Genomic DNA, 14631 nt, shown 5'->3' on the forward strand with positions numbered 1-14631 from the left:
GAATTGTTATATCTTCTTGGAGAATTGATCCCTTTATTATTAAGAAACATATCTCTTTATTCCTGATAATTTGCCTTGCTCTGAAGTCTGCTCTGTCTGAAATTACTACAGCTAGTCCCACTTTGTTTTGATTAGCATGAACACGCCAAATCTTTCTCTAACCCTCTACTTTTAATCTATGTGTGTCTTTTATATTTAAAGTGTGTTTCTTATAGACAACAAATAGTTGCTTCCTGTTTTTTTATTAACTCTGACAATCTCTATCTCTTAATTGGTGCATCTGGAGAACTCATGTTTATGATTATTGATATAGTTGGATATCTACCACAATTTTTACTGCTTTCTATTCACTGTCTCTGTTATCCTATTTTTCTGCCATTTGTGGCTTTAACTGAGCATTTTATATGATTTCATTTTCTTACCTTTTTTAGCATATCTATTATATTTTTTTTTTCATTTTTCTCAGCGGTTGCCCTAGAGTTTGCAATCTACATTTACAACTAATCCAAGTCCACTTCAAATAACACTACACTGCTTCTCAACTAGTGCAAGTACTTTACAATAGCAAAATATTCCTAATTCATCTCTCCAATCCCTTATATCATTGCTCTTACTCATCTCACTTGCACATAAGTACACATAAGTATACACATACACACATAGGCACACATCACATACAAAGCACATATAATTGAATGTTTTGTTACTATTATTTTAAACAGACTGTTCCTTTCCCTTTCATCTTCTTCTGGTATTCTCATTGCACGTATGTTATCCCTTTGAAGCCGTCCTACAGTTCTTGGATGTTCCATTTTTTTAATCTTCATTCTCTTTGCTTTTTACTTTTGGAAGTTTCTACTGACATATCCTCAAGCTGAAAGATTCTTTCCTCAGCCCTGTCCAGTCTGTTTACGTGCCAATCGAGGCATTCTTCATTTCTGTTATGGTATTTTTTATATCTAGCATTTTTTTATTCTTTTGTAGAAATTCCATCTCTATGCTTACATTACCCACCTGTTCTTTTTACTTAATTAATTTTTTTAAAGTTTATTTATTTGAGAGAGAGATTGGGGCAAGGGCAGAGAGAGAGGGAGAGAGAGAATCCCAAGCCGGTTCCTTACTGCCAGCGCAGAGCCTGACGCAGGGCTTGAACTCACGAAACTGCTAGGTCATGATCTGAGCCGAAACCAAGAGTCAGATGCTTAATCGACTGAGCCACCCAGGTGCCCCTACCTATCTGCACCTGTCTGCATATTGTCTGCTTCTTCTGTCACAACATACAGCATATTAATCATAATGGTTTTAAATTAATGGTCTGATAATTCCAACAGCCCTCCAATCTGAGTCTGGTTCTAATTCTTGCTGTCTCTTCAAACTGTTGTTGTGTTTATGTTGTCTTTTTGTTGTTTTGTTTGTTTGTTTGCCATTTAGCATACCTTATAAATTTTTGTTGAAAGTTATAGGTGATGTGCTAGGTAAAAGGAACTCCAATAAACAGGTCTTTAGTAATGTGGTAAGATGCCAGAGGAAGGAAAGAATTCTACAGTCCAAGATTATGTCTCAGTCTTTTAGTAAGCCTGTAACCCTGGGCTCTGAACTTCATAAATTCCTATCAGATTTTTCCCAGCTTTAGGTAGAATCAAATGGCTGCAGGGGACCGGAGTTAGGTATTTCTCTTCCCTACCACCAGAAGGTCAGAAGGGGATTAGAGTTGGGTATTCCCTTTCCCCTACACCCAAAGCTATAGCTGGCTGGAATTGGGATTTCCCTGCCCCAAAGCCACTTAGGCTCTAATAAAACCTGAGTAGATTAGGTTGTGGTAAAATCATTTCTCTTGAAGGCAAACCTTGTTAAGAATAGAATGCTCTGGTATATTTCCGCCTCCCCTAATGGAAGTCTAAGGAATTTTTCTCCAATACTGTGAGAACCTGGTAGAACTGCAAAAGGTAAAACTCAAAAAAGTCTGGGCATTCCCCTGGAGTTTTTAACTCTCAGACTTGTCCTATGGAGCCTATTTGTCATTTAGAGTCTGGTTTTCTACCCAGGCAGTAGTTCCCATGTAGGTTTCTGCTCTAGTAAGCAGTGATTCTCTGTATCTGTATGTCTGTCTCTCCAATTCTGGAGGCAGCCATTTGCCCTATAACTTCACTTTCTGAGGATCTAAGAAGAGTTGTTGATTTTTCAATTTGTTCAGCTTTTTATTTCTCTTAGAAAGGAATGGAGACTTCCAAGCTGTTTACATGCCAGGCCAGTAACCAGAAGGTACTACATTTTTAAATGTATTTTTAAGTATTTATAAACATAGGTTTTCAGTACCATTAGTAGCATGTTATGCACAAAACCACAATAATAGACTACTTTATTTTAAAGAGATCTACATTGAGGGCACCTGAGTAGTTCAGTCAGTTAAAGCATCTGGCTTCGGCTCAGGTTATGATCTCTCAGTTTGTGAGTTCAAGCCCCACAATTAGCTCTCTGCTGTCAGCACAGAACCCACTTCAGATCCTCTGTCTCCCTCTCTCTTTGCCCCTCCCCTGCTCACACTCTCTCTCAAAAATAAACACTTAAAAAGTAACAAAATAAAAATAAATATAGCTTCACCTATAGTACTGCTGAATATACTATAATATATTGAAACTATGGCTTTATTTGTATGTTCTAATTTGAGAATTGTTATTATAAGCTACTTTTACAATATGCCTATATATTTAAACTATATACTAACAATAAAGTAGTAGGATGTATTATTTTCTTATATATATATATATGACAATCTAATATACATTTATTATGAAGTAACATTCATGGGAATGATTTCTTAAAGACTGCAACAGAGTAAAATTTTTCAAAAAGTATGCAACCATGTTAAATCAGCTCACTTTTGCTGTAGTATGTAATCAATAATTGTAGCAATAATTATTAATCCATGTTTACCGTATTAGTAGTTTCTTTTATATGTCTTTGTCTGACACTACCTCAATTATCAAACAGAATGAACTATGGGAAATGAAGGAAGAGAAATATTAGTTTGGTCACTTTGAAAGTGGGATATAAATGGGAAGCATACAGTATATAGTTATTAGAGGGTGGCGTTTTTTCACTCAGCATAATGTCCTTGATGCATTCATCCCGGCAGATGTGTGTTTCAACAGTTCATTCTTTTTTACTGATGAGTAATATCCCTCATCCCTGGTATTAATGTACTACCGCTTAACTGTTCACTTAATGTGTGGTATTTGGGTTGTTTCCACAAATAAAGTTTTCTAATAGGTATACAGAAATATCTCTGTGATCTTATTTTGCATTTCTTTAATGATTCGTGATGTTGAACATCTTTTCATGTGCTAATTTACCATAATTTCATTTGGTGAAATGGCTGGCTTTTCATGTCTTTTGGTAATTTTCTAGTTGGGACTATCAGGGTTTTTTTCATGTTGAGTTTCAAGAATTGTACATATCTTTTAGGTGAGTTTTTTTGTCATCTACACAACATGCAAATAATTTCTCCCTGTCTTTAGCTTGTCTTTTCAGCCTCTTAATGGGTCTCTTGCAGACCAAAAGTTTTTAATCTTCATAATCTAATTCATCACTTTCTCCTTCTATGGATCATGCTTTCCAGCATGTTTAAAGCCTCTATAAGCCAAGGCTTATGTCCTAAAGATTTTCTCCTGTTTACTTCTAAAAGTTTTATGTTTTACATTTAAATGTGTGATCCATTTTGAGTTAAGTTTTATATAAAGTGTGGGGGAGGGGCCAAGATTTTTTGTTTGTTTGTTTTTTTAGACAATGGCTATCCAATTCCTCTAGTACTCTCTGTTAAAAAAAAAGCTATCCTTCCTACTTTGAACTGTTTTTGCACCTTTGTCAAAAGTCAGCTGGCCATACTTGTGAGCTATTGCTACATTCTCTATTCTGTACCATTGATTTATGTCTCTCCATACACCAATACCACACAGTCTTGACTGCTGTAGCTATGCAACTCTTGAAATCAACTAAAGTGATTGTACCCACTTCATTCTTTTTAGGAAACTGTTCTAGCTATTATACTTCCTATACCTTCCCATATAAATTTTTTAATAATCTCGCCTACATACACACACACACACACAAAAACCTTCCTGAGAATCTGATAAGAATTGTGTTAAAACTGTATTATCAAGTTTGACTGTAAAGGGTACTGTATTTTTTTAATGTTTTTTAATTTTTTTTTTTTTTTTTAAATTTTTTTTTTTTTAACGTTTATTTATTTTTGAGACAGAGAGAGACAGAGCATGAACGGGGGAGGATCAGAGAGAGGGAGACACAGAATCGGAAGCAGGCTCCAGGCTCTGAGCTGTCAGCACAGAGCCCGACGCGGGGCTCGAACTCACGGACCGCGAGATCATGACCTGAGCCGAAGTCGGCCGCTTAACCGCCGGAGCCACCCAGGCGCCCCTTATTTTTAAGAGAGAGCCAGATAGGGTGTGAGTAAGGGAGGGGCAGAGAGAGAGGGAGCCACAGAATCTGAAGCAGGCTCCAGGCTCCAAGCTGTCAGCACAGAACCTGATGCAGGGCTCTAACTCACAAGCCACGAGATCATGACCTGAGCCAAAGTCAGACGCTTAACCAACTGAGCCACCCAGTGCCCCATGGGTACTGTATTTTTTTTTTAATCTTTCACGGCTTATCTATTTATTTATGCTTTTTTTAATTTTATTTTTTATTTTTTAAAATTTACATCCAAATTAGTTAGCATATAGTGCAACAATGATTTCAGGAGTAGATTCCTTAGTGCCCCTGACCCATTTTGCTCATCCCCCCTCCCACAATCCCTCCAGAAACCCTCAGTTTGTTCTCCATATTTATGAGTGTCTTCTGTTTTGTCCCCCTCCCTGTTTTTATATTATTTTTGTTTCCCTTCCCTTATGTTCATCTGTTTTTTCTCTTAAAGTCCTCATATGAGTGAAGTCATATGATTTTTGTCTTTCTCTGACTAATTTCACTCAGCATAATACCCTCCAGTTCCATCCACATGGTTGCAAATGGCAAGATTTCATTCTTTGATTGCTGAGTAATACTCCATTGTGTGTGTATATATATATATATATATATATATATATATACCACATCTTCTTTATCCATTCATCCATCGATGGAAATCTGGGCTCTTTCCATACTTTGGCTATCGTTGATAGTGCTGCTATAAACATGGGGGTGCATGTGTCCCTTTGAAACAGCACACTTGTATCCCTTGGATAAATGCCTAGTAGTGCAATTGCTGGCTCGTAGGGTAGTTCTATTTTTAGTTTTTTGAGGAACCTCCATACTGTTTTCCAGAGTGGCTGCACCAGTTTGCATTCCCAAGGGTACTGTATTTTTAATTCCAGTTTCTGTATGTTCACTATTAGTATGCAGAAATATAACATATTTTTGTATGCTCATTTTATATCTTGCAACCTTGCTGACTTCACTCACCAGTTCTGAATTTTTGCTAAATCCCATGGTTTTATATATGTAGACCATCATATCATCTTCAAAACAGACAACAGTATTTACTTTCCAATCCATATGCCTTTTATTTCCTTATCTTGCTGAACAGCACTGTCTAGAACTTCTGGTACTACATCTAACAGAAGTGCTAAGAGTCTGCCTTGTTCTCAATTTTAAGGAATAAAGCATCCATTCACTATGAAGTATGCCATTAGCTGTTAAGTTTTCTGTAGCTATTCTTTACCAAATGAGGAAGTTCCCCTCTATTCCCAGTTTTTAGAGAGGGTTCCCCCCGCCCCCATGAACTGGTATTGGATTTTTCAAACACTTTCTGCATCAGTTGATATGACTGTGTGATTTTTCTTCTTTATCCTGCTACTGTGGTTGGATTACATGGATTGATTTTCAAATGCTGTATTAACTTTGCATCCCAGGAATCAACCCTACTTGGTCAAAATACATAATTCCTTTTAGATACTGCTGAATTCTATTTGCTAATATTTTGTGAGGATTTTTATATCTATATTAATGAGAAATACTGGCCTGCACTTTTCTTTTTTGCACTTTGGTTTTGTTATTAGGGCAATACTGGCCTCATAAAATGAACTGGGAACTATTTCATCTTCTATTTTCTGGAAGAGAGTATGTAGAATTGGTGTTTAATTCTTTAAAAATTTGGTAGAGGGGCACCTGGGTGGCTCAGTCGGTTAAGCATCTGACTTTGGCTCAGGTCATGATCTCACGGTTTGTGGCTTCAAGCCCCGCGTCAGGCTCTGTGCTAACAGCTCAGAGCCTGGAGCCTGCTTCAGATTCTGTGTCTCCTTCTCTCTCTGCCCCTCCCCTGCTCATGCTCATGCTCATGCGCTCTCTCTCTCTCTCTCTCTCTCAAAGATAAAATAAAAACATTAAAAAAAAATTTTTTTTTTTTAATTTGGTAGAATTCTCCAGTAAAACCATTTGGGCCTCAAGATTTCATTTTAGGAGTATTTTTGTTGTAAATTCAATTCCCTTAATAGTAAAAGGGCTATTCAAATTATCTATTTCATATTGGATAATAGCCTACACTTTTCTATGAATTGGTCCATTTCATCTAAATCATCAAATTTACATGTATAGGGTTTTTTGTACTATTCCTTTGTTATCCTTGTGATACCCATGGGACCTGTAATAATATCCTAGTTCATTCCTGACAAATTAATTTGTGTCTTCTCTTTTTCTGTCAGTCTTGCTAAAGGTTTATCAATTTTACTTATCTTTGCAAAGAACCACCTTTGTGGTTCACTGATTTTGTCTATGGTTTTTATTTGCAATTTCATTGATCACTATTTTTACCTTTATTTCCTTCCACTTGCTTAAGGTTTATGTTGCTCTTTTTCTAGTTTCTTGGAGTGGGAGCTTAGAGTGTTTATTGATTTGGGACTTTTCTGCTTTTCTAATATAAGTATTCAGTGCTATAAAAATTTCTGTCAACATGCTTTGGCTGTGTCCCATCCATTTTCTCCCCATCGATTTTGATATGTTCTTTTGTATTCATTCAACAATATATTCAACAAATTGATGTTTGGTGTATACAAATCTAGACCTGCTGTGTGTTATTGGTGGATTGACTTATCATTAAATAATGTTCCTTTCTTACTCTGATCGTTTTCTTTGCCTCAAAGTTTACTTTATGTTTTCTGGTTTTTTCTCTCTGTTTTTTGTTTGTTTTCTTTTGCCTGCCTTACTGTGTGTTACTTTAACATTTTGTAGAATTACATTTTGGTTTATCAACAGTGTTTTTTTAAAAATGTATCTCTTTATATAGCTTTTTCAGAGTTTGCTCTAGTTATTATATATACATAACATCACTGTCTCCTGGTGTCATCATTTTACCATTTCAAATGAAGTGTAGAAAACTTACCTCTCCTTATGTCCCTTTACATCCTCTCATTTATTACATAATTGTCTTAAGTATTTCCTCTACATACATTTAGAAATAGGTAAGAGAGTGTTACAATTTATGTTCAACCATAAAACATAATTTAGAACACTGACTAGGAAAGGCGCCTGGGTGGCTCAGTCGGTTAAGCACCTGACTTTGGCTCAGGTCATGATCTCACAGTTTGTGGGTTCGAGCCCCGTGTCGGGCTCTGTGCTGACAGCTCAGAGCCTGGAGCTTGCTTCAGATTCTGTGTCTCCCTCTCTCTGCCCCTACCCCACTCATGCTGTCTCTCTCTTAGAAATAATTAAACATTAAAAAATTTTTGGAAAAAAAAAAACCACTCAACAGGAAAAAAAAAAGTATTTACTCATATTTTACCCTTTTCATTGTCCTTCCTTCCTTCCTAATGTTCTAAGATTCCTACCTTTAATATTTCCTTTGTGTTTAGAGAACTTAACTTTATTCTTTTAGGGTAGATTAACTAGTGACAGATTCTCTTAGTGTTTACTCATCTGAGAATGGCTTGATTTCCTCTTCATTTTTGAAGCATATTTTCACAGGATATGGATTTCTGGGTTAACACAATTCTTTCAGGACTTAAAAAACGATGTGCCATTTTTTATGGACTCAATGGTTTTTTCTGATGAGAAATCCATTATCACTAAACTGTTTTTACTCTATAGGTAATGTTTCCCTCGCACTGTCTTCAATTTTTTTTTTTTTTTTTTTTTTTGGTCTAGTTTTTAGAAGTCTATGAGGTGCCCTGCCATGGATTTCTTTGGATTTGTCCTTTTTTTTAAGGATCTAGATTCTTCAATCTGTAGGGTTATGTCTGGCTATCATTTCTTCAAATACCTTTTGGCTTCACCCTCTTTCTCCTCTTCATCTGTGACCCTAATGCCACATGTTAGAACTGTTGATTTAGTCTCATAGGTTCCTGTCACTGCCCACTTTTTCCCTCATTTTACTTTCTATTTAGCCTGGGTAATTTCTATTGACCCATCTTCAAATTCACTATTTCCTCTGTCTTATCATTCTGCTGTTGAGCCCACTGAGGTCTGTTTTCACCTTTCTTAACTGTATTTTTCAGTTCTAAAGCTTCCATCTGGTTTTTCTTTATATCTACTATTTCTTTGCTGAGACTTCCTACTTTTTTGTTTGTTTCATATGTGCTTGTAATTGCTCACGGAAGTATTTTTATGATGGCTGTTTCCAAATCTTTGTCAGATAAGTCTGGCGTCTGTGTCATCTCAGTGTTGGTACCAGCTGATTATTTTTTCTCCACGATTTTCTATTGAAACCTGGATATTTCAGACATATTATAAGACTCTGCATCTCATACAATGTTGTATTTTAGAAGTCCTTTCCTGACATGATTCTGATGGCGGAAAGAGATAATCGGTCTGTTACTACCAGGTAGCAATGGAAGTTCAGGTTCCCTTTTTGGCTTTCACGGCTACCTGAGGGAGGAAAGTGGGACTCCTGGTTATTGCTAGGTAGGGGTAGGAGATCAGGCCTCTGCTGATACCACCCTGGGAAGAACAGAGGCCCCTCATTACTGTTCCTCATGTAGCTTTCACTTTACACCAGGTGAGAGGTGGCTTCATTATCACTGGGTAGTGGGCAAACCCGGAATCTCTACCAGCCCTCCTCTAACATTACCACAGTGGGGAAAGGAAGGGGAGCCTCTTTACCACCAGGCAGGGCTCAAAGTCCAGGCTTCCCAAGTGATCACAATTGATATGCGTCATTTCAGCCCAGTGGGGATACAAGTTCCAGATCCCCACTTGGCCATTTCTGACACCACCCCAACAGGGGGGATGCAGCACCTCAATGCAGCCTTGCAAGAATGAAAGTCTAGGCACCTCACATGGTCTCTGCTAGTGGTGGTGGGATAGTGCCAAAGTTTTTCTGTGGGGTTAGCTGGAGTAGAGTGGTTATTGTCTAAAAGTTTTCTGTCTTACTAAGCTGCCCATTTCATAGTCCTTTGCTCAGAAAGACCACACTTTTGTTAAGTTTGTTTTTTGTCTGTGCCTACTAACTTTGCTGAGTTGCCCATTTCACTAACATCCAGTCTGGAATATGTGAGGAAAAGAAAGTACAGGGAATTCACCCACATAGTCATTGGATCCCACAGTCATTAGCGAGTCCTCCTTCTACTCTCCAGTGTCCAGTCTTCTTGTTTGTTTTCTGTATAACATCCAGACTTTAGTTAGACTTAGCAGAAAAAATAGGGAAAAGGATCTCAATTCCATCTTTCTACAAGCAAAAGTGCAACACTTGTAATCTGACTATCATTTAGGCAATATTTTTGCCACACTGTTTATTTAAATAAAGGATAAGGTCCTATTAATACAGCTCAACCCAATGTTCCCTCAATGAGCAAATACCCAAATACTGATGCTTCTGTGTTCTCAATAAGGACAGTTTACCCATATATCATCACAGAAAATATTATTTAGGAAACTTAAAAAATAAGTATTTGTTTTGTACTTGTTTTTTAAGGTTCTCTCAACATCTACTCAATTTGGACAATCTCCACAAATGTTCTCAAAAATATTTTCCCTAAAATTATATTTTTCCAATGGCAAGTCAACCTAAGAATTCTGACTGGCAAGCTTAGGATAAGTTCAGGAACTACCTTGATTACAAAATACACTTGATGTAATAAACAGCCATTAGTTTACAAAGTGTGTGGCGTCTCATAACAATGACTTCTAAAGCATCCTGTTGAACTTGTTTTTCAAGGAGTGACAATGAATTTGAGCAATCCAGCCATACCATCTTCACGGGTTGACCTTGAAAACACCATACACACACCCACATGCAGGATGAGTCTGGCTACACACAACCCAGTAGAGTTAACTAGACACGAAGGGATCACATCTTGGTATTACTACTCAGATGGTTAAGTCAGCATCTTCCTTGCAGCACCTCCCCCCCTTTTATTTAACTCTTTTTTAAACCCACAGGAAGTTACAAAAATGGTAGAATCCCATGTACCCTTCACTCAGCTTCTCCCAATGATGATATCTTACATAGCGATAGCACAATATCAAAACCAGGAAACTGCCCCTAGTACTTTACTGTTTACTAGACTACAGACTCCTTTATCCTTTTTTTTTTTTTTTTTAACATTTATTTATTTGGGGGAGAGAGATGAAGTGTGAGTGGGGGAGGGGCAAAGAGAGAGGGAGACAGAGAATCCAAAGCCAGCTCTGTGCTGACAGTGGAGAGTCCAATATGCGGCTCAAACTCACAAACCACAAGATCATGACCTGAGCCAAGGTCAGAAGCTTAACTGACTGAGCCACCGAGGTGCCCCTCCTTTATCCTTTTAATTGTTAAGTTACACAATAGTGAACTTTCTCAGAAACTTTCCCTACACTTGGGCATTCTAGTACTAAATGACCAATCCAGACTTCTAACTCAACTGCAAATTAGCTATACATAAGCAATTCTTATACCTACATACCTCATGCATAGAAACACAAAAGTTTGCACCCACACGTGCACAAATTTATGTGAAAACACCAGCAATCCATCCTTTTCATCCAAGTATTAGTTTTCTACTAATTTCTACTTTCCCTTGCTATTACTACATGAAGACTATGTGTAAGTGAATCTGAGGGCTAAAAGAAATCTTTATCTAATGTAAAACTCCCTCCAGTGCTTGAATTCCTTCTACAACATCCCCACCAATGACTCTTCAGCCTTTGCTTGAATCTAATGACAAGAAACAAATAAGTATGATGAAATCCAGTCAGCCTTTGGTCAATCCTAATTCTTAAAAGGCATCTTTAAGCATTAGCTAAACTTTGAAAACTTGTACTCATTTAGTTCTGGTTGTATCCCATGGGGATATTAACAAGTCTTATCCTTGACTACCTTCTTTCCAGGAAAACCAGACATCCTGGTTTGCCTAAGGTGATCTTAGTTTGCACCTCTTGATCTGGCATAATTAATACTTCCTTTCACCCTTAAGATTTGAACAAACAGTATTTAATCATGCTATCCTGGATAGCCCTCCAAAGAAAGGAAGAACACATGCGTTTTTATCAGGTTAACCATACCTCATTTTTTTAGCTATTCTTTGTATGATTTTGAGGGTCTTCACTAGCCTGATTATTCTTGCTCTTAAATGTTCACAAGCTTATTTATATTGCAAGATCCCTAATGCTTAAATTCCTTGTTGTACATATATATTAATGATGGATTTTGTAAGCCCAATTTAAGAACAGAAAATCATTTATTTCCCTTTGAATACCAGACCAAGATACACCTATGGGGCAATGGAACTAGGGAGCAGTCTCACATTATACCAGTAGGTGTCACTCTATATATGATGTATTTAAAATTATTTAAGGTTCAATTTATTCCCTTAACAAATATTTAGTAAACACCCATTAGGTGCCAAGCATGATTCTAGGCACTGAGAACATAAAGAGCAAGACAGACAAGATCTTGTTCTAATGGAGCTTATGGTCTAGATATGGATGAACAAATTTGCTTTATTTACTTCCTATATAAAAGTCTGTAAAATCCTATTCTCAAGGGAAATTTTACTTTCCTAAATTAATAGACAACAACACTCAAAATAACTCATAAAGAACAAATACTGTAATGAAATAGAATCAGACAAACTGTAGTCTGTACAGGCTAGATTAATGTATCCTGTGTATTTTCTGGCCATTTCAATTTATTCAACACTGTTCTTCCAATCTTCCAGCTTCTAAAAGTCAAATGGAAAAGAACTTATCTTTAAAAAAATTCAAACTTTCTGAGGTGTCTGGGTGGCTCAGTTGGTTAAGCATCCAACTCTTGGTTTTGGCTCAGGTCATGAACTCACGGTTCGTGAGTTCGAGTCCTGCATAGGGCTCTGCACTCTGGGGGCAAAGCATGCTTCAGATCATCTATCTCCCTCTCTCTCTGCCCCTCTCTCACTTGCTCTCTCTCTCTCTCTCAAAAATAAACATTTTTTAAAAATTCAAATTTTTAAAAATCTATTCATGTTTTTATGAAGACTTATAAATTTTAAAAGATTATTTGCAAAGCCTATTAATTCCCAAATACATATTTAGTTATCTCTACTTTGAAAAGTTAAATGTCACCTTCTCAACACCAAACATACTCTCCGGGCTAACAGAATAAAGACAGTAGCAAATTATGCATCAGCACAGAATTCTGGAATTCCTCCTCTGCTGAAGGTGCTTGTTTAGATAAACCTGTGAGACTCATAGCTATTAGCAGGATTTCGAGGTGACTCACTCATGATTAGAGCATAGCAATGAAAGGTCATATTTTATCAAAACAAGCAGATCAAAGGGAGGGACAGACATTGCACATCAAAAAAGTATATTTGCTTGCACAGAAATCCAAGAACCTACGAACTATTCAGTTCTTATTTTGCTTCTCTGTACTCTCAAACAGATCATTCTCCAAACTGGAAAAGCTAGGGAGACACGGTTAAAGAAATATTTCAAGCTAAAAAGACCTACTGCTTAGAACTCTTTAAGTCATAATTCAGTTTTATGAATTTATTTGAGAAAAACAGTGCTTATAATAAGACTGAGAGGTTCAGGTAATATTGAACCCAATGTTCCCTTTGGAATAGCTCAAACCATTAGCTCCATCTAAATTACCTGAGATACACTGCATATTGTTCAGTTTTAGCAACGAATCACATGCATACTTTAGCACACAAGAAGTACTCAACGAACATAAAGTTACAAATGACCACTGATGTGCTTCATAAAAGATGGTTAATAGAAAAAAAGGCCTAAATTAATTTATATCTTAATATTAAATATTTTCTTTTACTCTGAAAGGTAAGGTGATGGTTGATCAAATATACTTAAAATACGGTTTATTGTGTGTGATTTTTACTTTTTATTTATTTATTTTTATTGTTCTATTTTTTTTTTTTTTTTTTGAGAGAGAGAGAGAGAGAGAGAGAGAGACAGAGTGTGAGCAGGCAAGAGGCAGAGAGAGAGGGAGACACAGAATCTGAAGCACGTTCCAGGCTCTGAGCTATCAGCACAGAGCCCAATGCAGGGCCCGAACCCAATGAATCGCCAGATCATGACCTGAGCCAAAGTCAGATGTTCAACCAACTGAGCCACCCAGGCGCCCAGTGTGTGGTTTTTAAATTACACTTGTAAAGTCTCTGCCAGTACTGTGAATTTTTGGCATATCTGAGATGTCACCAAATGTGGAAAAAGTCAATAGCAGATATCTTTGTTATCTCTTTATTTTTATTCCAAATACAAAAGTAAAGGAGATGGGGGGGGGGGGGGTAGGGGGGTGGGAGGCATGTGCTGAAAAAAAACACTGTTTTTGGAGTCACAAATCTCTAGGCTTGAATTCCAGTACTACCCTAAGTTAGCCATCTGATTTCTGGGCAAGTTACTTACCCTGTTCTACACATCACTTTCCCAACATGATGCAAAAAGCAGGGTTTCGAGAAGGATTAAACAAGTTGTTTTATATGAAACGCCTGTGTACGGCCGACACATTGTAAGTACTCAGTAAACGGTAGGTCTTAGGAGGGTTCCATTTTCTTTTTGATCATTAGATTGACTATACCAGTTAATGCTGAAAACTACTGACTAACAAGTTTTTGTAACTAACAAAAAGTGTATCCTTACTCTACTCTAGCAGGTTTATAAAACCAAAACCCCTTACTCAACCGAATGCCAACAAATATGCACCTTCTCCGTTAGCTCAAATATATTTTGCATGACCTTACATGAATTGCTTAGATAAAAGCTTTTTCTTTTCTGCTTTTGTTATTTTAAAGTGCAGATGCATTTGAGTCATTTTCTCCTTTTGTTTCATATCCTTAATATCCAAAGCTTCAAAGACATAATGTCAGCATGCAGTCGATTTATGACTGAACTCTTGAAGAGACACTGAAGAATTACCTTGTCAATCACCCCAAGGACTCTGAAGGCCTTCAGCTCCTCGGCAGGGCTCCTTAGGTTCCAAGGGGGCCTTGAACTTAGTGATCCTGGAGGCTAATGGAAGATATCAAAGATTACACATCAATCAGGGAGGTACTTGAAGGAAGACTGCCTGCTGAAGCAAATGCCAGGCCAAAGGAAACTAAATTTATCATAAATCAGAGAATGGAAAGATGAAAGGAGGAAGTTTCTGTTTGTCTGTAATGTAAAATAAAAAAAATAATAAAATCAAAAAGAAAGAAAATCAAAAAGAAAAAGCAAGAAAAAAGTTGCAAGTAA

General features: G+C 37.0%; 1 protein-coding gene across 11 annotated transcripts in view; it reads right to left on the reverse strand.

Annotated features, from left to right (window-relative positions):
• The window catches only part of RPS6KC1 (ribosomal protein S6 kinase C1), a 321171-nt gene that overhangs the window by 207491 nt on the left and 99049 nt on the right, over positions 1-14631 (reverse strand). For 10 of the 11 annotated variants that reach the window (XM_058700929.1, XM_058700930.1, XM_058700928.1 and 7 more), the window contains exon 8: positions 14314-14406. The exons of the other annotated variant lie outside the window; for it this stretch is intronic. In XM_058700929.1, the coding sequence (XP_058556912.1) occupies positions 14314-14406 (93 nt within the window). The remainder of the gene's footprint in view (positions 1-14313; positions 14407-14631) is intronic. 11 annotated transcript variants of the gene reach the window in all.

This window comes from Neofelis nebulosa, chromosome 15, assembly GCF_028018385.1.
Source record: "Neofelis nebulosa isolate mNeoNeb1 chromosome 15, mNeoNeb1.pri, whole genome shotgun sequence".
NCBI lineage: Eukaryota > Metazoa > Chordata > Mammalia > Carnivora > Felidae > Neofelis > Neofelis nebulosa.